Genomic DNA, 21547 nt, shown 5'->3' on the forward strand with positions numbered 1-21547 from the left:
ACACAGAGTCACCATATTTATGCGTATTAATCTCATTATGCCTTGGCAGGACCTCTGGGATTTGATTCAGGACAAATTAGATAGCACTCATTTTCAGCATAATGCAGGAAACACTCAGTTTTTAATGTGTGCAAAGTTAATCTCTCTAGTGCAAAAGTAAGATTGTCAATGCTTAATTTTCTTTTTTTATTTAACCACTTTCCTAATGAAGAATCTTTACATATATAAAAATTGGCAAAATACAAAAAAGTACAAAATGCAACATAAAATTCAAATAAAAGCTGTAGTTTTGCAGTCAGTGGTTCCAAAAGCCAAGGAATTAGGTTAGATTACTATATCTCCATAAGCGTTTTAATTTCTTCAATCCTCGCTTGCTTTCTCTCATTCAAATTCTTGAGTCCAAAAGCTTTTGCTACCAGGTCTCGCTTCTTCTTTTGTATTTTTATCATGTTTTCTTCAACAGAGCTTTTCACAATGAACTGGAAAGACAAAATTCAAGTAAAACATCTTAATTCATGTCAGCTGGTACATGTTGTTCTTGACGTAAGTAGCAACACATTTATAAAAAAAATCATAGATCAGAGCACACAGTTCTAACAATTAATATTAAAGTAATATAAATCCATCGCCAAGATCCTGTCTGCTTAAGGATCAATAACCTTTATTTTATAAACTTAAATATACCTTTAAACATCCTTTACTTTATTACTTTCCCTGAGAACAAGTTTTCATCTCCTGTACATGAAATTGAACTACCGTACATGAAACCTATTGTTCATTGTAAAATTGCGCTTGGCTTCAATACTTAAATACAGATCCAAAACATGTAAGTTATTAGTCATTTGCTATATAATGATGAAAACGGAGGATCCAGTTTATGACAATTTTGTTTTTCCTAAATTCTACCTGCATACAATCAAATGCAGAAAAAATGTTCACCTTGGTGATGACTACATCTCTTTTCTGACCAAGCCTGTGGCACCTATCAAAGCACTGGTCTTCAGCTGCAGGATTCCAGGCCTGTAAACAGAGATTCACACCTATCTCACACAACTCCTTTTCCATTCATCCAGATGTACCCCTGATGAAACAAGAACCACTAACATTAAATAAAAAGAGTTACAGATTGGATACAGATTTCTTGGTTTAAAAGTCCTAAAAGTGACACAAAGCAATCTTCTCACTGTTGCACAGAACAAAGCCATGTGTCATAAATCACCTGAAGCCCACAAAATTATTCCAACCACTATAGCTAGTATTTTGTAAATCCTCCTCTGGCAGGGATTACGCAGACTTCTGCCATCTGTGCACAACCCCCTATACTGGGGGCCTTGACTTTTCCCTTCTGCCTGGAGAAGGGCCCTACCTTCACAGTGCAACTTGGAACACTCACCGGGTCCATGAGGAAAATCCTGGAGGCTGCCGTTAGGTTCAGGCCCACTCCTCCAGCCTTAAGGGAAAGCAGCAATATGGTCGGCGTTCCTGGGTTCGTGTTCTGAAAGGCCTGGAGAGCCGCCACTCTGCTCTTCTGGTTCATGGAGCCATCCAGACGTGTAAACGAGAAACCACGTTCTCTAATCCCCAAGGAGAGAAATTGAATGGCCGTAATCTTTTTTGCCCAGCACAGGGATGCACACCATGGTGTAATTTGTTTTCTTGAATGATACTGTATGTCATCACATTCCCCCAAGGCACTCTCAGCTAACAGTGGGAGTCTCCACTCCAAAAGCAATCGCATGCCAACACTTGATCGAACTGTCTGCCTCAGTTATCAATTTTCTAATCAAAAGGAAACGCCTTTCTGCGAAAAGGTAATGCCAGTTACTGAATGTTTTCGCTTTGCTGGAGCAAGGTACTTAAAGCATGAAGGAACTCGGCAATTTCTCTAAAGACAAAGACACTAGTTAAACATTATTTGGTCACCAATTACACATCAATATGATGCAAAAAATGAATTACTTTTATGAAATTAGAAAATAAAATATAAAAATTAAAAATAAAGATTGGAAATAAAATTACTGATCATGTTAATTAAGTTACAATTACTTTCATTGAGTTAACATTTCCATTATATCTGCTCTATTAGTTTCTCCCTTAGGCAGTTCCAGTAGGTTTCCATACCTATCAACATGGACCCATTCCATTTTTTAGTCTCTTGATATAAAATGCTTAATGTTCCATCCTTGAATTTTACTTGAACAGGAATTACATTACAAAACATTCAATAATATTCAGGTCGCAAACAAAGCAGATTGTGAAAGACTTACCTCAGAGGGATTTCAATCAGAGACAGAAACTTTGTGAATTGAGAAACCACTAAACTTTTTATGCTGGGATCTTTGTCACGGATTTTTTGCAACTGAATCATCAGGGCGTCTACCTATAAAGCCACAGATTGTTAAAGAAAACCCAATAAAAAATGAAGTTAAGAAGAGAAAATGCATATACTGTATCTTATTTAAAACAATAAAGCTTAGTTTTGTCCTCCAAATCTGTCCCTTTATTTAGTCACACAATGCTGACTGATTTAACTTCAAACTTTGAGGAGATCGAAATGAACAGGACAAAATGTATTCTAGGATCATGGACAGCCCAGTTGCAATAAACAATAAATTATAAAAACATTAAAAATTACAATATAGATCAAATCAAAGTGTTGTAGCCACACTTAGTCTTTAACCAAAACACTGAAAGTGAATAATCTCTGCTTTACTTGAACACAATGGCTATTTCATTTACTACGACAAAGTTAATTTAGATATGACACTTAAAAGCTTGAATGTCCTATGCATAAACATGGAGTTTTGTTCACCTCTGTATACCCATTCCCCTGTCAATTCACTACTGTGACACACTCCTCCTTGTCAAGTTGAGGATGTAGGTCATGGGTTTTCAGGCTGGACTAGCAAATAGCAGAGTGCAAAGTGAGGCAACTACAGTGGCCAGCAGTGGAAATACATCTTTTTTTAATTTGACCTGGCAGTGGAAACTGGGTACACTCCTCGTAAAACAGTGACTTGCCTTTGAACTTGACAAAAACCCGTCTCCAGCTTCTTCAGATTCCAGTTCGGCTTTCTCTCCAGGATATTCAACCAGCTCCTCAACTTTGATTTCTGCCCTACAAAGGGGGCATTTCGCGTTCTGATGGAAGGCACATGCAGAGTTAAATTGAGAATTGGCAGGTTATTGGAAACCGTGACTCCGATTTCCAGTGGTGCCTTAATTTACATTTCACAACTCTGCAATGAATGTGGTAAATTCAACAAAACCTCAGTTGCTTCACAGCAGGATACCGGGCTTCGTGCACTCATTGTTACAACGTTAAAAATAAAGATTTATTCGATTCCAGCGTTTTCATCTAAAATGTTGCAGATTTCAAGATTGCTACATATTTAAATACCTAATTTTACATCTCAGTTTAGGAGCTATAAACAAGGATTGCAACTTCAAAAAAATAAGGATGAGTTAATTAGAATAAAAAACAACAAAGAGTGGGTCCATACTGGGGAGAAATGAGAATCCTTGCTGTAGAAGGAAGGAAAGGGAAAACTGATGAGCATTTAACTCTCTGAAACCTAGAACTATCACTGCCTCAGCCAGTTAAATGTTTTTTCTTTTGTTCTAACAAAGTAGAATATTAAGTGAAACTGAAGTATCTGTTTTATTAACTAATAGTGATATACTGACCGAATATAATGATGAAAAGGAAGTAACTGTTCCTAGTTTATAACACTTCTCAAACAAATTGAAACTGTTTTTATTCAATTTGAGTCCTGACATGACAGTTACTTCTTTAAATCAATTTTCCTCCAATTTGTCATCTCCAGCGCAACACAATAGTTGTACACTGTCAGTGACTTGTGCACAACGTGCACTGAATGTGAAAACCTTTTTTTTCCAGTTGCTGCAGTACGAACCTGTTCTGTGCGGATGACTTCACAAATGCAAGGCTTGCAATACACATGCGCACACTGTGTTATCACAGGCAACCTGAGGGACTCCAAGCATATGGCACATTCTTCATCCGAACCAGAGTTCAGAACCATGTTTATTTTGTTTAGTAGCTTCTCTCTTAATTCACTTGGCGTCGCATCTTCTGTTTTTTGCCAAAAAGAAAAGGATTTATTATAAGCTCATACATCCAACGCAAGGCTAAAAGGATGCATTGAAATCAGTAAAAATAACATACATCACGTTCTCACTGTAAAACATTTCAGGACAAGCAAATGACTTTTGCTTATAGAAAATTAACACTTGGACTTCTGCTCTGAACTGGAGCTCAGCCGTAGGGAAAGCTGCTTGAAAATAAGAACACCCACTTGCCTCCAGGCCACACAAAACAAGCACCCAAGTGCGAACATGGAGAATAAGACATGCTGGTTGTTTCATCATATTTGTCAGTTTTGATTTTTTTCAGGTATCCAAATGCCGCATAGCAAATCGTTCATGAGCCACTTCTTTTAATTTGGACAGACAGCCGTGCTGTTCTCACACGAACCTGTTGGTCCTGCTGCTCCAGGGGAGTTCCTCAGCAACCCTGGATGGCAGCACACCTGCCGAAGCCTGACCAAGATGGCTAAAACGTCGGCATAGTTTGTCAAGACAGTCCCTTCCCTGAAGTACCTGGAATTGGATTCCGGTGAGACAAAGAGAATTAATACTGATGAAGGTGGCTGTGGAGGGCTCCAGTTGGCTAGGGTATCCTCAGAGTGCTTTATCAACAGATAAAGGTTGACTTTTAAAACTTGGATGTTTCTACAACTATTCTATATATATATATTAATAAGAAAATTGGGGAAATTGATTTTAAGTGGCAATGTATTGCTTTAGAATTCAACTATCCCCACACCACATAGATCAGTGTTACGGATGACTTTTTAAAATTTGCTCCAGCTTTTAAAATTAAACCCTCAAACCCACACTTTACACTTCGAAGGTAAAACATCTCCCACCCACAGTACAAGGGGACACTTTGTTTTTTCTGCACTGGCTCTGAAACGCATCTCCTTCCGAGAGCCGTTCTTCGGAATCGGATGACCGCCGGGGCGTCCTTACCGGCCGATGATGGACCTGCCTTCCTTCTGGACTGCCTTGTACACCCGTCTCTCATCCTCGGTCAGCGTCACATGCTGAACGTGCACATTCCGCTGGGGCAGCTCCACCACGGGCTTGCCTTTTATTGTACTCGCTTTGGTCCTCCTCAGAGTGATACCCTTAATCAATGCCTGCAGGTGCCTGAAAGAGGAAAAAAAACCCGTTCACGTGAGATTGTTTGCTGAAGAGCTGACCCATGCCACATAATAAAATCGGCACCTCAAAACCTCTCGTTGAGGACTTACCTTTGGCATAAATGGCTTTGCATCAGGACCTTTATATAGCACAGTAGCGTACTACTGGATACAAAAATACTTTTACCTGCCCCATTCTGTTCATGGTGTTATTATTATCTACATGGCAAAGCATCATTGGACAGTTAAACATCAGCAAGAGAACACAATGCAATGGAGAAGACTCATAATCCAATGCTGTCAGTACAAATACAAAGTGCAAATATGTCTATACATTCACACACACCCCATATTACATACTGTAATGCTATGCATATTTCAAGTTCATTGCTTGCTTATGAATGCAATGTCATACTTTTAATAACGTTAAGTCAGAAAAGATACTCTTCCCACAGTCAATCTTACTAGTCAGTCAACCCCCCTTGTCCCTCAATACATACTGGAGTCCATCTTTATCACCCATAGTCACAGGTCGCTGAATGATTCTGTTCCACCACTCCTTCATATCGAAGGGTTTCAGCTTCAAGAAGGCAATCAATGTCCACAAATCCTTGAGGGAGTTTTGGACTGGGGTACCTGAAGCCATAAAACAGACTGAAATTTAATGCCTTGTATGGTTAACAGGGTTGAACCACACTAAAGAGCTGATGAAACCATTAAAATCCAATTCATACAAATATGAGAGGTAGGAAGTAATTAATATCATACCCCAGGAAATGCCAATACTAAGATCACATCCCAAGATATGCACTAACACACTAACATGACTATAACAGCAAACAGCGATGCATCTCCGGTTTTTTTAAACAAGTGATGTTATTTTGCCTAACATTTCTCTGTACTGAAAGGCACCACCTGGTGGACAGACAAGCACAGTTTTTTTTAATTAAACCTTTATTTACACAGATTATTTTCTTCTAAAATGAAGTGCAATATCCCAGAAGAGGCCCAGTACTAAAACAGGCATACAATGCAGAGATCTGCTTGCATGGCGATGTTTCAAAACAACACTGCTTGCTCCTTAACCTCAACGTGTAAAAGGTCAAATATTGTTGGGGCAGTGTTTTTTACAGGCAGACCTGTTAAAATCCATCTTCTCTGGGCCTTCAGATCCAGCACAGCCCTGCTCTGCAGTGCATTGGGGTTCCTGATCGTATGTCCCTCGTCCAGCACCACCCGCAGCCACTCCATCCTGTGCAACGGGCTGCTATTCTTATTCTGTCAGCAATGGAAGAGGGGCACCACATAACTAATAATAGCAAACTTTATTTGATATAGCGCCTTTAAAGTTAGCTTCTCAAAGTGCTTTACAGAACGACGGCAACAATTAAAAAAAAACACAAATATGCACAATGAAGATACACAATAAGTGGAGACAGTAGATGGAGGGTCTGAATACAGTAAGAGTAGAGGGGTAAAGAACAGAACCAGTTATGTGAAAGCCCTTCTAAAGAAGGTTTTCAGTCTGGATTTGAAGGAATTTAGATAAGGTGACTCTCTGATATCCTTAGGAAGAGAGTTCCAGTGCTTTGGGGCATAACAGGAGACAGTCCTGTCGCCCATAGAGTGTAGACAGGCTTGGGGGACAGACAGGAGACCAGTATTAGAAGAGCGAAGGTTGCGAGGTGGGGAGTAGGACAATAGTAGCTCTGAGGTGCCAAGCCACGCAGAGCCTGATAGGCGAGCACGAGGATTTTGAAGTCGACACGAAACGAATGCATTTTCCAACTGCTTTATCCACTACGGGGGCCGTGGGGGAGCTGGAGCCTATCCTGGAAAGCAGAGGACGCAAGGCAGGATACACCCTGACACACGCATGCACTCACACCAGGACCAGTTTTCCCAGAAGTCAATTAACCTACAGTACCAGCATGTCGATGGACTGTGGGAGGCAAGTAAACCACCTGGAGGAAACCCATGCTAACACAGGGAGAATACAGCAAAGCCACACAGAAACTGAAATTCTGGAATTGAACCCAGGGCCCCAGTGCTGTGAGGCAGCAATGATAACCACTACGCCACCGTGCCACCCTCACATTTAAATCCTAATGACAAAATCACTAAAATACAGGGCAAGAATGTTTCTTTAAACAAAATCTTTGTGTGTGCAGTTGTCCTGGGGAGTAGCCTATCATATGAGGAAACAGAACTCAGAGCTTCTTTACTCACCCCGTAGTCTACAGACAACACGTTGTAGGTTGTTAACACCACATCCTGCTTCGCTAAGAAGGAGGCATCTCTGCTGCGATCCGAGCCATAATACAGATACACATTCAGACTGACGTCAGCGCGGACATGCTGCTCAAACTGGTCCTGAAATATTTCCATATGTATACGTGAATTACACAGGTTCAAGGATATGAAATCACTTTGGTGGGAATGTTTTGGACATTTAATACTTGTTAAATGTTTGTCAAGCTTACAAAAACTAAAGATGCCTAACAAAGGCAACTATTCATTGTAGTTAAAATTGGTTTTACTTAAAATTAGGCTCTCAACATACTTACAGTTGATGTCCAGGTAAAAAAAAAAAACAGTAATAAAATTACTGTATATAGTTTGCAAGGCATTTTTATAAATAGAACATTGTACACAAAACAACAAAACAAAACAGTTTTAGTTTTTGCAGTGTCAAGACTGTCCTAATGTGGACAGAAACAGCACTGGTTATCAGGGTGTTAGAAGCTACCTCTGCTGGCGGATACAAAGCCTGCACTTACCATCCAGTTACTGAGCACCGACAGAGGACAGATGATCAATGTCGCTCGGGCCACTTTAGTTTCAGTCACAGAACCTTTAAAGGATGTTTTGGGAACACCTAAAAAAAGAAAAATACAAAATGGTTGACAAAACACCAAGTCAGCATACAGTATACTGTATTCAACTTCTATTACTTGCACAATATAATGCAAATGTATTCAATGTATAATACAACTACAGCTGGCTATGTTTAAGTAATAAAACTCTACCCACATGTACACGAAATAGGATTTTCCCTTCAAAATACACTGAAAACAGGCCTGACCTTTTTTGGGGGCTTTCGTTCGAGGACGTTCAGCTATGAAACTCTCAAGGGCAGCAGCAAAATCTGCATCATCCTTCAAGGCTGCAAATCCACCTATGAGAGCAAAGAACCCATTCAATGTACACACAATTTAAGAATATCAATATTATACGCACCTAAAAATACAGCCCCACATCAGCAGAGCCATTTACTCTCATATATCGAGATGAGGATTACTGTACTTCAGAAACCCCTGTTTTTCTTTCTTCCAATTAGTTGTATCAACCTCTTAATCCAACTATTGAACTAAAAACTGATAACCTGCTTTATGTTAATTTTTGGTTCAATAAATGACTTGCTTTACCTGTACAAGTTTCATGACATTTGGCCAACAGAACCCAGCTTGATTTATCAACTGCTTTTCCCCTAATGCTGTCAAAACAGATCCTAAAAGGATACCAGTGAATGATGCTCAGACACAGGGTGAGGGTCAGTGTCAGAGAAATGAATCTTTCATTAATTGAAACACCAAAATAATACACCACAATGAGGGGAATTCTACAACACAGCACCTAGCACAGGGTTAATTCTTATTTCTAATCTCATTCTATTTTTATCAACTGAAACAATTTTTAAACAATTAAGCAAACAAATAGTTTAATTAAAGGTTTGCGAACAAGAGAGGTACTCCAGAAACATGACTGCATAAAATCATATTAACTTGCTTTTCTTTAAACAAGCAATTTAGATGCTCACACTGAACACTGCCCTGTGTAACTAAAATTCTTAAATAGCTTAAAAGTGGATGAAATATGTAATTCCTACCATGCATGTACTTAACACTGATTATTTTGACCTATTCCTTAATAGTTAATTCCTTAACAGTTAATGCATGGACATATGATCTTGCACTGTTTTTGCTTCTCCCTGGTCTGATTTGTCTTCAAATCAACAGACACAAACAAGCACACAAGTGAATTAAGGTGCACAGAGTGCTGGTAAATGTAAAACAATGACAGCCACTTACTTTTCTTCTCGGGGGATACCCCACTGTCAGACCCTTCGGAATCACTGCTGTAGGTGTACTTAACCTTTACTTTAGATCTTTTTAAAAAAGACAAAGAAAACAGATTTACTCTTTCCTGTTACATGATCATATTCTGCATGGCACAACTACAGTATATCCAAAAAAGCTTTATTACGTGCAACTAGAAAAGCCATCTTAATAGCAGTAAATGTCAATATCACACCTTACACTCCTTTTTTATTTTCCTGGCAAAATAATTACTCAAATTGGTGCATTATACATAATGACATGTTACTGTTCTTGGTCTCTTACGCATCCAGCTATTTGTGACATCCACATCAGGAGATAGATCAGTCAAATAAAGATATCAGTCAAAAGAGTTAAACTGATAAAAACTTCCATAGTAATAAGCAATGTTCCATAGTGATATGCAAGTAGGGGCGGTGCGGTGGCTCTGTGGCTAAGGATCTGCGCCTGTGGCTGGAAGGTTGCCGGATCAATTCATTCAGAGGAATCCTACTCCGTTGGGCCCCTGAGCAAGGCCCTTCACCCCAACTGCTCCAGGGATGCTGTGTAAATGGCTGACCCTGCGCTCAGACCAAGCTTCTCTTCCTGTCTGTGTGACTCATGGAGAGCAAGTTGGGGTATGCAAAAAGACCAATTCCTAATACAAGAAACTGTATATGGCCAATAAAGTGATCTTAAATCTTAAGTGATAACTTGGCCAAAGCTGTGCCACTCCAATCTTCCTCTGTATTTGCACATCAGTTTTAATCCACAATAACCCCCGAGTACAGAAAGAGAGTATAAAAAATAATAGCATTGTGCCAGCTTGATGTTGTCCTTTATGCAAGGCCTGCAGAAGAGTGTGCAGAGCTCCACGGTTTTGACTCGTACAGTACATTTTAGAAACAGACAACGGTAGCCATAAAACAAACACACTTGCAAATTGTGAAGTTTGTTCCTCCGGGGCTTTAGACCGTTCTGAAGTTCTGTATTTCCTGATTTTAGGTGTGTTTACCTTTTCGCACGTGAGCTGCTCACAGAGGCTTCTGCTGGAACTGGGTCCCTTGCACTTTTCACAGACCTGTCTTCCACTGTACTTTTCTCTAACTCCTCTGGAAAGGGCCACACAGATCCTCGTTAGTTTGAGACCCCTGAAAGTTCATGACTGACATTCTGAGACCTCCGTCTTCTTTGAGAACTTAAACAGTGTGATGTAGGACCTCCAATAATGTTTGAACCCCATGTTAGGTTCAAAAGCGATTAGTTGCTTAGTACTGTATGTGGCTGTTTTAATCTCTCTGCCACTGCTCAAGTGAAACTCCGCCCAGGGGCAGGGAATAAACACAAATCTAAGTGTTTCTAATAGCTAGTTCATAAAACTGTCAGACGTAATGGAAAAGTCATCTCTATACAAATTTGGAAAACTGGTCTGCATGTATACCCAAGCCTGCTACAGTTCAAGCTCTGAAAGTAGTTGTAATGATTTTCTTCTAGCTGATATTCAAATAAGGGAGCATGAAAAATTGTCTTCACAAGCTAAGGATTTCCAAATATACTGTAGTTTCCTGTCTTGGCAAGTCAAAACTAAAATAGTCGTTCAGTATACTTGGTTTGAATTTTTATGTCATGTGGTTCTTTTAAAATGAGGAAGCTGGTAAACTTGAAAATAAGGTATCAAAGTTTACCTTTTCTAGTCCGCTTCCTTTCTTTTCCTTCTTTGGATGCAGAAGATCCAGGAGCAAGGGCATTTTCCTGAAATAAATGAAAATATATATATCTGATACATTTCTTTGTATTCTAGAAAAAAGGACCAACCATTAATGATCCCTCTGGCATTATTCTAAAAAATGATGCTGCATTAGTAGTAATGGCAAAAATGTAATTATTATAATAAGTTTTCTTACCGTTGACAATGTCTCTGTAGGAAGAGGTCTCCCATTGTGAAAGTTGGAAAGAATCAGTGCAATGGTGGTAAGTGTTTTACCCTGTATTGGAAACAAAATATTGGAAGCAAACCTTACTGCATTTAGAGAAAATAAACATATCACACGTGAAAAAGATTAAGGAAATTGAAGACATCTTTAAGGCTAGTAATATTTTTTAAAAATGTACAAATTTACCAAAAGGTAAAACGTACTGTTTTAACCAAGTATTTTTTACAAGTGTACAAATGTAGTCTATTGTTTTCAGAAATCTGAAAAAATAGTACATTCCTCTGGTTAATTAATCATTTCAACACAGTTATTGTTCTTACAGTCATTTTCCATTTTCTTACCAGCCCCATATCGTCAGCCAAGATCCCACCATGAACTTTCTCTGGTTTTTCTTTAACGGCAAAGTTAGTGAGGACATTAAAATACAGATTATTCTTCTGCTCCCAAAAAGGTGGTAAATCATTGTTATTTTCTCTCAGTACCATCCAAGCCAGTGCCTGCTTCTGATGTGGCAGAAGGGGTGTGCCAACTGCCTGAAATACAAAAAATAACTTGATTTCTCATTTTTCTTTGTAAGAGTCAACTGTTAAAAAAAGGTCAGAATTGTAGTAGAACAACAGCTGCAACTAGCCCCATCAATACAATAACAGTTATTAGCCTGGGCTAGAAACTTGACCTAGTAATTCCCAAAGAGCCCAGATAGGTATATATGGGATTTCTACAACTGATACCTACTGTAGTTAGCCCACTACCCAGGACAACCTACAATTCACATTCTGTGTGGCTAATGATCCAAGGACAAAGACTGTTGATCTCATCCCCACTCTGCTTTGCACATAGCAAAGACTAGAACATATTAACCAAATTTTACAAAAGATATGTAAAACTGCACAATGCTCCAAATAAACACTTTACTCAAGGAGCAATGGCATTCCTGAACAGAACTTATGGAAGCCAAATCCAGTTGTTGGGCACCCAAAACGTTCCTTTGGAGGCCAAGGACAACTACTCGCTTTTCTTGGTCCTGTTCAAGCTAACGAAACCAGAACAAGAGATGGACAAAAGATGGCTAGATGGACAGACACATAGACACAGAAAGACAGACTAGATAAACAAAGATCTACTTTAAGATCAAAACTGCGTCACATCACACACTTGTTCACAGCCTGAATGCCAGTTTCAGAAGACAAAGTTGAGAGTTATACATAACCCTCAATAAGAAACAATAACAATAAGAAAGACAGCAAAATGATGACAGGTACATTTAATGAGCAAGAAACGCTAAGAAAGAATCATTACTTTAGCTGGTTCCATCTCCTGAACTTTCTCTTCCATCAGGTTATCGAACAATTTGTCAAACACGTTCTGAAGCTGTAAAGGAGAAAAAACAGGTGGCTATTATATCGCTGAAAAAGCTTTTGAAAAGCTACAGGTTTTTTAAAGATAATATTATCCATTCTGAAAAGAAAATACAACAGAAAAGAGAAATAGAACATTTTTAACATACATTTTTGTTTAAAAAAAACTGAAATATTTTAAAACAAAGTAAAATGTTCTTCATGATCTTGAGATGATCTGGGATCTTTACTTTTCCACTAGGATAAAAAAAACTCAGTACATGTACATTCGTCACTTGAAAGCCATAAGCTTCCACACTTTGAAAAGGCATTTGTCTGAAATGTGGAGCTGTGATTGGTTATACTTCTGTGATTTTAAGAAAACACCCCAAGGCTCTAAGGAGTCTCCGGGAAAATGTATTTTAAACTAAAAAAAGAACTACATGGGGAAATGAACAGATTTGCTTGAAATACACAAAGAATGATGCTCACTACCAATAATTTCATGGAACTTTTACAAGACGGCAGCTGTTAGATCCCATGCCACATCAGAAAGTGCTTTGAAGTGTGTTCCTTACATCACTGATGGTACCAACATGAAAAGCACCTCCAAGCCCATTTCTGCTGCTTTAAGGCTGAAGATACAGACCTGTTCCCGTGTCAGTGGAATGGCAGCTGGCCTTCCACGTAGTGGTGGAAAGAACTTATCAATCCTTGACCCAGAAGCCTTTGCACTTTTTCCTCCAAATCCTAAAAATCACATAATTCATTAAAATACATTAATTGCAAATACACTGTCTTTTTATTTATGTGCTCTAGATTTGAGAATTAAAACAAGAATCTTAATTACCTTAACTGTTTTACACTACTATATAGTTATAGAACTACACACATTTTTTGGCCTTCCATGACTTGTAATGTGACGCTACATTTCAATTCTAGTCAGTACCGTTTAATTTGAACAAATTTAATAGTTTAATAAGAAACAAATCCATATCGCCTATAAACTAAAACCAGTCAATAATGTCTGTCTTCTCTTACTATTTCGTGCTTTTCTTTGAAACTCTGAGCAATAATTTCCTATATTTTCATCAAGAAGTGGAAAGTATGGGAAGCGGTGACTGGTAGCACTTAAACCCACACCTTTTCCTGATTTTAGATGAACGCAGAATATGCTTAAACATGTGTTTTTATGTTGGGTGACTAATGCAAGCGTTTGTCATGCTGGGGAACAACGGCTGTACCTTCTGAAGTGGGGCCAAGATGAAACCCATGCTGTCTGAGCTTATTCATTACTGCGGTCTTCTTTTCCTTCTGGCCCCAGAAAAAGAGCTGTACTGGCATGGCAAATGTATTCGTGGCCCCAAACGGTACAATCCTGAATCAAAATAAAAAAAACATGTAATGCAGCATGACATTTCATCTGAGTCCAGCAGTCCTAAGACCAATCACACAAACATCACTTTTCTCATTGACTGGAGTAAAATTCGATGTATTAATCCATATTCCATTACACAAAAATCCCAGGGTGTTTCTCGAAAAGAGTAGAGGTGTAACCCCGGCGTCCTGGCCAAATTTCCCATGCCACCTAATAATCCCCCTCTATGAATTGGCTACTTTACTTTGTTCTCCTTCCCCCTCCCCCCCACTCCGACGGCAGGCGGAGCGACGCGCCGGTTAGTGTATTTCTCAGTCGCAGTTAATGGCAACGTCAGCTCAAAGATTTGGTTCAAACCACCAAATGGAGACTGGTGTGCCAACAAGCAGACCCTGCTGATGCGGGATTAACGCTGGGAAAGAGAATCCATATTCCATTACACAATATGGATTACTGTTTTTTCAGCTCCAGTACATGGGTTAAAGTTACAAACACACAGCTGGGACACATGTACCCGTTGCACCATGTGGCTGTGCATGTGGGACAGTACGAGCCCCACAGCTCCTTACTGGAGTCAGCACTGAGCGCAAGAGCTGACAGGTCCTTCACTGACGTCTCTAGAATCACGATGGCTCCAGGAGTCACTACTACTACAAAAATAATAATACCTTACACTTATATAGTACTCTTTCAAAGCACTTCACAGGTAATGGGGACTCACCTCCACCACAACCAGTGTGCAGCCACCACCAGGATGAAGTAGGGTGGTGAAGCCAATTCACAGATGGGGATTAGGAGGCCATGACTGGTAAAGGCCAGGGTAACACCCTCTACACTTTTCGAGAAATGCCAGGGGATTTTGAATGATCACAGTATAGTGTCCCTGTCACTATATCGGGGCATTAGGATCCACACAGACCACAGTGTGAGCGCCCCCTACTGGCCCCACTAACACCACTTCCAGCAGCAACCTCAGCTTTCTCAGGGGGTCTCCCATCCAGGTACTGACCAGGCTCACACCTGCTGAGCTTTAGTGGGTTGCCAGTTGTGAGTTGTAGGGTGATATGGCTGCTGGCAAATCAACTACAAGGCAGATCCAGGATCTACAATTCCAGCTAACTGACCTCAGGCTGTGATGGTCCCTAGGGAAATATTGGCCATAGCCAGCTAATAAACCTGCAACACCTGAGCTACAGGGCGCAGTCTGGGACCTTCACTGGCGGCACTATTCAGGAGCCCCAGAGAACCTTCTAATGGCAACTGCAGAGCTTCGGTACATGGATTACTCACACATTTCCTGTTCTGGCTGCAGCCGTGTGGTCTTTCCTGATTTGAGGTGTATTTACCTTTTCACACTTAGGTGCAAACACGTTTTCAAAACAAACACCGGTCTTCCTTTGCACAGACGTTTTCGTGGTCCACTGCTGCATTCCAGCACACATGAAAGTGAATACAAATAAGCATCCAAGATTGCATTTAATAAACTCACCCTTCCACCTTTGCAAGCTTGTTGTCCATGATGTAGGCCATGGGCGCTGCCAGCTCTCGCTTGATGTGCCCTACCTGGTGGCCGTACACGTTGGCCACCTGAACCGCATTTTTGTCATAAGGATTTTGAGGTTCCCGCACCAGGGAGACCATTTCTCGCTTGTTGACCTGAAAATGATATTCATTACGTTGCGTCATTCTACCTGCAGGTCTCTCTTGCTACAGTAGGTTTAGTGTTTTGAAAAACCTATAAAGAAAACCATATACTTCTCCCTCCCAGCCTTTGTTCTCCCGCTACATTACCTTTGCCTACTGCCTTGTCTCTCTCACACCTGAATAAGGCTCCACGGCCGAAACGTTGTGTTTTCTTTCTTCCTTTTTTTCAGCTTGGAATAAACCTATTACTTGTTCCTTTGTAGCCTACGCATGCTGACGCAGCTCCCCACCTGAACATATACAGTATACTGTATGTATTTAAAGCTTCACTATACAAGACGTCCTATACACCTCCACCCATACATACCTATACTGCACTTAAAAAGGTATTAGAAACACCCATATATTTACACAATATCACGCTTACCACTCCAGTATAGTAACGGAGCCCTACAACATTCCCTCGCAGGCTTCCAAACAGCACCAGTGCCTCTTGATCATCCTCTCCAGGTACAGTGGAAGATTCTGCATATGTTCGGCTTATTGCCTGGGACAGCGTCTCTGATCTGTCCACACCAGTAAAGAAATCAATGGAAAACAGGGAAGATCTTGCAAATCGCCTGTGCTGTGAAAACTGCATGGTCTTGTACCTGCAATTAGAAAGCAACAGACTGGAATTCAGAAAAAAATGTTTTTCACAAATTGCACTATTGCAACCTCAGCACAAATGCAAGCTTTTCCTTACGCCTGGCTTACATAAGAACTATGAGTCAAGCAAACAACAGGCAAATGAAAAACTTCAACTGTTTATCTGAAAGTCATAACGTTTCAAAATAAAAGCTCATTTTCATTTTAACCTTGTCAACACTGGGCTTCAAATCTTTCAAATACCAAACACAGCTGCAAGTATATCTGGTAACAAATACAAATGAGAGAATATTTCTTATTGCAACATTTCAAATAGTTTGCATGAGTCCTATCGCACTAGAAAGACTTTAAACCTTTGACTATTTGATATTGTCAATAACCTCTCTGGAGTAAACCTAGTTCTTGGCCATCTGAAAAAATTATTAATATTTGCTCAGCAAAGGTAATTGTGGCACAAATAAAACTGACCTGAAAACTAAAATAATACCTATTCTCAAAACATTATATTCACAAAACCAAATACAGTTATTTATATTTATTTTGGTAATTTAATGCTTGATTCGTCATTAATATTCCAACACTAATTTCCTTTTGATTACTGTCTATTGTATCCAGGAGTTATATAGTCTTGATCTAAAAAAAACACCACATAGACATGCTCTATGAACAGAACGTGGTCTGTGACATCACACATATTTGTCCTATAAATGTTTCTAGAACGGAATAAAAGTGCCTAAAAGTGCCACTTCCTGTGATCCCAAGTGGCACAACCACTGAAGGTGTGTGCACTGAGTGCACGTTCCCTGTGATCCAGCTGTCCCAGGTTGAAGCCTGGGTTATGCCACTACTCACTGGTGACTGGCCTTTCTAAGGCAGCAGAATGCTTTCAGGTCAGCCTGGGACTGGTCAGTCAATCCAACTTCCAGCAAAACAGTGACTCGTGTGACGTCCTGGATGTGGACGCCCGCAGTGATGTCATTGAGTGAATTGCCTCTCCTTCTTGCCACACACCTACAGGGTACTTGACATCATGCTCAAGGATCTGTAAGAGTTCCATTATGTTGACACATTTTAACAAGTAGCATGGTGGCACAGTGATCAGTGTTGCTGCCTTGCAGTGCTGGGGTCCTAGGTTTAATTCCTAGCCTAGTGTGCTATATGTGAGGAGTTTGTGTAGGTTTCCTCCCAAGGTGCAAATACATACTGGTAGGTTAATTTGTGCCTGGGAAAACTTGCCCTGCTGTGAGTGTGTATCTGTGTGTGCCCTGTGATGGACTGGTGTCTAATCCTGGGTGTACCCTGCCTCGCACCCTTTCCATGCCAGGATAGGCTAAAGTTCCCCTCTGACCCTCACATGGAAGAAGCAGACAGAAAATGGATGGATACTGAGTTTCATATTGGCCTTTTTTCTCTTGCCAATAACAGTACTGTACATGTCCAATATGAAGATTTCCGATTCACTGGAAGAGACACTATTTGAAAGCTCCACCAATTTGTAACTTTTTGGAAGCTCAGGGAAAACCTCTTTGTCTTCACAGATAGATAGATAGATAAGACTTTATTGATCCCGAAGGGAAACTGAGGTGTTACAGCAGTCCAGCCTAAGACAAGCGAAAACAGACATCAGAATAGACGTAAAATTAAAATACGTACAATAACAAAAAATTAATACATAGTTAGGTGTGTGCAAAATATGCTCATAGTCACTGTAAAACAATAAAATATGTGCAAAACGTGCATAGGTATATACAGATTGAGTGTCCAAAAAGTACAATAGTGCAACATGCTGTCCATAAACGAGCAAATGAAGGGCTAGCAGTCCTAGCCTAGGGCAGTGTTATACACCCTGACAGCCGCTGGGAGGAAAGACCTGCGGAAACGTTCCCTTGAACACCGTAGCTGGAGCAGTCTGTTGCTAAAAGTGCTCCGCTGCCCAATAACAGTCCCATGTAGCAGATGAGAGGCGTTGTTCATGATGGCTGTGAGCTTGGTCAGCATTCTCCTCTCCGCCACCACCTCCAGGGGGTCAAGGCTCAGACCCAACACAGAGCCACTTGATGAGTTTGTTGAGCCTATTTACATCTCTTGTCATGATGCTGCTGCCCCAGCACACAACAGCGTAGAAGATGGCCGCTGCCACCACTGATTCATAAAAAATGCATAGCAGTGTTCCACATACACCAAAGGACCTGAGCCTCCTAAGAAAATAGTTGGCTCTGACCTTTCTTGTACAGGGCGTCAGTGTTAACAGACCACTCCAGCTAAGTGCTTGTAGGACTGCACCACCTCTTTGTCCTCATCCTGGATGGAAACAGGGTTCAGCGGAGACTTATTCCTTCGAAAGTCCATGACCATTTCTTTAGTCTTGCTGGTGTTTAGCTGGAGATGGTTAAGATGACACCACTCCACAAAGTTGGTAACCAAGCTCCTATATTCCTCCTCCCTCCTCCCTCCCCTCTCTAATACACCCCACAATTGCAGAGTCATCCGAAAACTTCTGCAGATGACATGCCTCAGAGTTGTACCTGAAGTCAGAGGTGTAACAGGTGAACAGGAATGGAGCAAGGACAGTCCCCCGTGGAGCCCCAGTACTGCTAACAATCTGTTCGGACACACAGCTCTGTAGCCGTACATACCGTGGCCTACAGGTCAGATAGTCTAAAATCCAGGACACCAGGGGAGTGTCCACCTGCGCCGCCCTTAGCTTATCTCTCAGTAAAGGTGGATGGATGGTGTTAAAGGCACTGGAGAAATCAAAGAACATAACTCTCACAATGCTCCCCGTCTTCTCCAGGTGAGAGTTGGCTCTTTGTAGCAGATAGATGACTGCGTCCTCCACTCCCAAGTGTGACCAGTAGGCGAACTGCAGGGGGTCCAGCGCTGTACTCACCAGGGTTCTGAGGTGGTCCCGTACAAGCCTTTCCAGAGTTTTCACCAGGTGTGATGTCAGTGCCACTGGTCTGTAGTCATTTAAGACTTTAGGGTGCCCCTTTTCGGGTACTGGCACCAGGCGAGATGTCTTCCAGAGCACCGGAACCCTTTCTAGTCTCAGGCTCAGGTTGAAGATGTACTGCAGCACTTCAACCATTCAATACCTACTATTTAACCATTGGATCACAAGAGTGCAGGGGATCATTAAAGCAGATCTGTGAGATACCATCCACAGATACCATAACAGAGTAAGATATGTTTCAATGATGTTGTATGACAATGAGAAATAAGGCTTTACGAATTAATTTCTGAATAACTTCACAGGAACACAAAAGAGCAGTAACGCTGTCAAATGTTTGTTTAAATAGTAATTAATCTATATTTGGACACAGGTGTTGTAAGAATATTTCCACTCTGCTCTCCTCCCCATTGATAGCTGATGTGTGGTGAGTATACTGGCACACTATGGCTGCCGTTGCATCATCCAGGTGGGGGCTGCACATTGGTGGTCGTGGAGGGGAGTCCCCACTGCCTGTAAAGCACAGTGGAGTGTCCAGAAGTGTAAGCAATTATTAATTATAATATTTCAAGAACACATTATCAGTATTGTGAGCTACAGCACTAAAAAATTGATAAATGCAAATAACATGCTAGTATTCCCATATTTCTGATGTATGTTGTTTGTGTAAGGGGTCTGCAAAATTATACTTTACATAATGCTGAATTCAGAGTTTCTGAGGGGCTTGCTATAAAATTAGCTGAAAACGCATGGAACATACTGTAATAGCTTTTTATTTTACCTTATTTAAGGTGCTTTAAATTAAAATCACTAGTTCAATAACATGTATATAGCTACAATTGGCGACATTTACACTGATGCAAGTTCTGTATATACTGTTTATCAGTTTTCTAATCTGTGAGTATCTGTAGAACACATTTCACTCCATTTCCCTAATGCACAATGTTTAGTACTTGTTAAATCGCTTACACGCATTCCTTACAGAGGAGCTTGTAAAAGCTGCTCTGTGTACCCTCCAATAATCTTGTTAGCTATACACAGCTCTTAAATTCAGAAACTATTTTAATCCCTTTTCCTACTCCAAACGGAATATGAATCTTTTTAGAAATCGTGACACCTCCTCCTCTTACTCCCGAATTACTCATTATTTTTAGAACCAGCATTTGTTTTTCTTAACGCTGATCGCTATTCAAAATAACGACAAACCTCAAAAACACCACGCCTTGCAGAGAACAAGCTTGCACTGCAACACCAGTCCCAGAAAGAAAAGCAAAACACCAGTTCCAGGTTACTTACTGAAAAGGGAAAATATGATTCAGTTGTCCCTCACCATTGCAAACATTACACGGAAATACTATTTACAATAGGTTTTCAGACATCCCAACTTTGAAAAATGTATTTCAGCGAGGGGGGGTCGTCCCTCCCGCGAAAACTTTCGGACCAGAGGGGGCGGGTCCCCCTCCGAAAACAAAATCACAGCTATATAATTAAATAACTCGCTGATAGATACTATAATATGTATGCATTATACTATAAATGCTATAACTCACCAGTCCAGTTGAATAATCTCACTTTCTTTGCAAACTTTCGTTGTACAGAGATGCCACTTGTTTAGCAGATTTAAGCAGATTCTCAGATGGTTCGGGATCATATTATATAATTAAATAATTCGCTGATGATTTCTTTCGGACCGGGGGTGTCGCCAACAGACAAATTTGGGAGCGAGGGGCGATTTCCGGCAGATTCTGGATCACTTGAGGGGAGGCAGGGAGGAGACGCTGACTTCCGGGAGACTTGAGACGTCAATACCGCATAATGCGCCACACGAGTTTTACGCTCAAAACCTATGCACATTAAAGCACGGAAAACATATGATATATGTAAAAAATACAATTTAATCATATAACTTACTTATTACCTCTGACGGCTAACTGTTTATTTTTCTGTTTGTGTTTGTTCTCTTGTACCTAATTTGATCCTCTGATTGTATTTGTATTCTTTACACATTTAATAAAAAATTCTTTTAAAAAAAACCTATGCACATGCCCAAAACCCGGAAACAGAAACGAGATTTAGGATAGCTCAACAAATAAGAATTTGTCTGCCTTAGCTAAGCAGCGTATGAAAAAAATTGCAGATATTTACTTCCCTTATCCAATTAAAAATCAGAAGGCGGGATCAAGCAAGTAAAAAAACCCTGGGCGGAGTAAATAATATATGAAAGCAGAGTGAGTGGGTTTACTTACCTGTGAGATAGGCGGTACTGGAATTGAAGTTGTACACAGATTTATCAGAAATACTGTTTTTTCCACCTTGATTCTGAACCTTTGT

General features: G+C 40.4%; 1 protein-coding gene across 1 annotated transcript; it reads right to left on the bottom strand.

The window, feature by feature from the left end:
* Positions 1 to 166: 166 nt before the first annotated feature.
* On the bottom strand, positions 167 to 17277 carry hltf (helicase-like transcription factor). Its single transcript, XM_088913406.1, has 24 exons — positions 17119 to 17277; positions 16046 to 16268; positions 15464 to 15630; positions 13841 to 13974; positions 13246 to 13346; positions 12559 to 12630; positions 11601 to 11792; positions 11230 to 11310; positions 11011 to 11077; positions 10341 to 10437; positions 9320 to 9396; positions 8314 to 8406; positions 8009 to 8106; positions 7458 to 7601; positions 6368 to 6506; positions 5729 to 5864; positions 5056 to 5235; positions 4499 to 4623; positions 3918 to 4096; positions 3022 to 3141; positions 2268 to 2380; positions 1394 to 1574; positions 940 to 1020; positions 167 to 479 (listed from the first exon to the last, which is right to left on the bottom strand). Exons 2-24 carry the CDS (start codon positions 16256 to 16258, stop codon positions 333 to 335), a joined length of 2937 nt encoding a protein of 978 aa, XP_088769532.1. The 5' UTR covers positions 16259 to 16268; positions 17119 to 17277; the 3' UTR covers positions 167 to 332.
* Between the last annotated feature and the right edge of the window lie 4270 nt (positions 17278 to 21547).

Source organism: Atractosteus spatula, chromosome 4 (genome assembly GCF_055471065.1).
Source record: "Atractosteus spatula isolate fAtrSpa1 chromosome 4, fAtrSpa1.hap1, whole genome shotgun sequence".
NCBI classification, from domain to species: Eukaryota; Metazoa; Chordata; class Actinopteri; order Semionotiformes; family Lepisosteidae; genus Atractosteus; species Atractosteus spatula.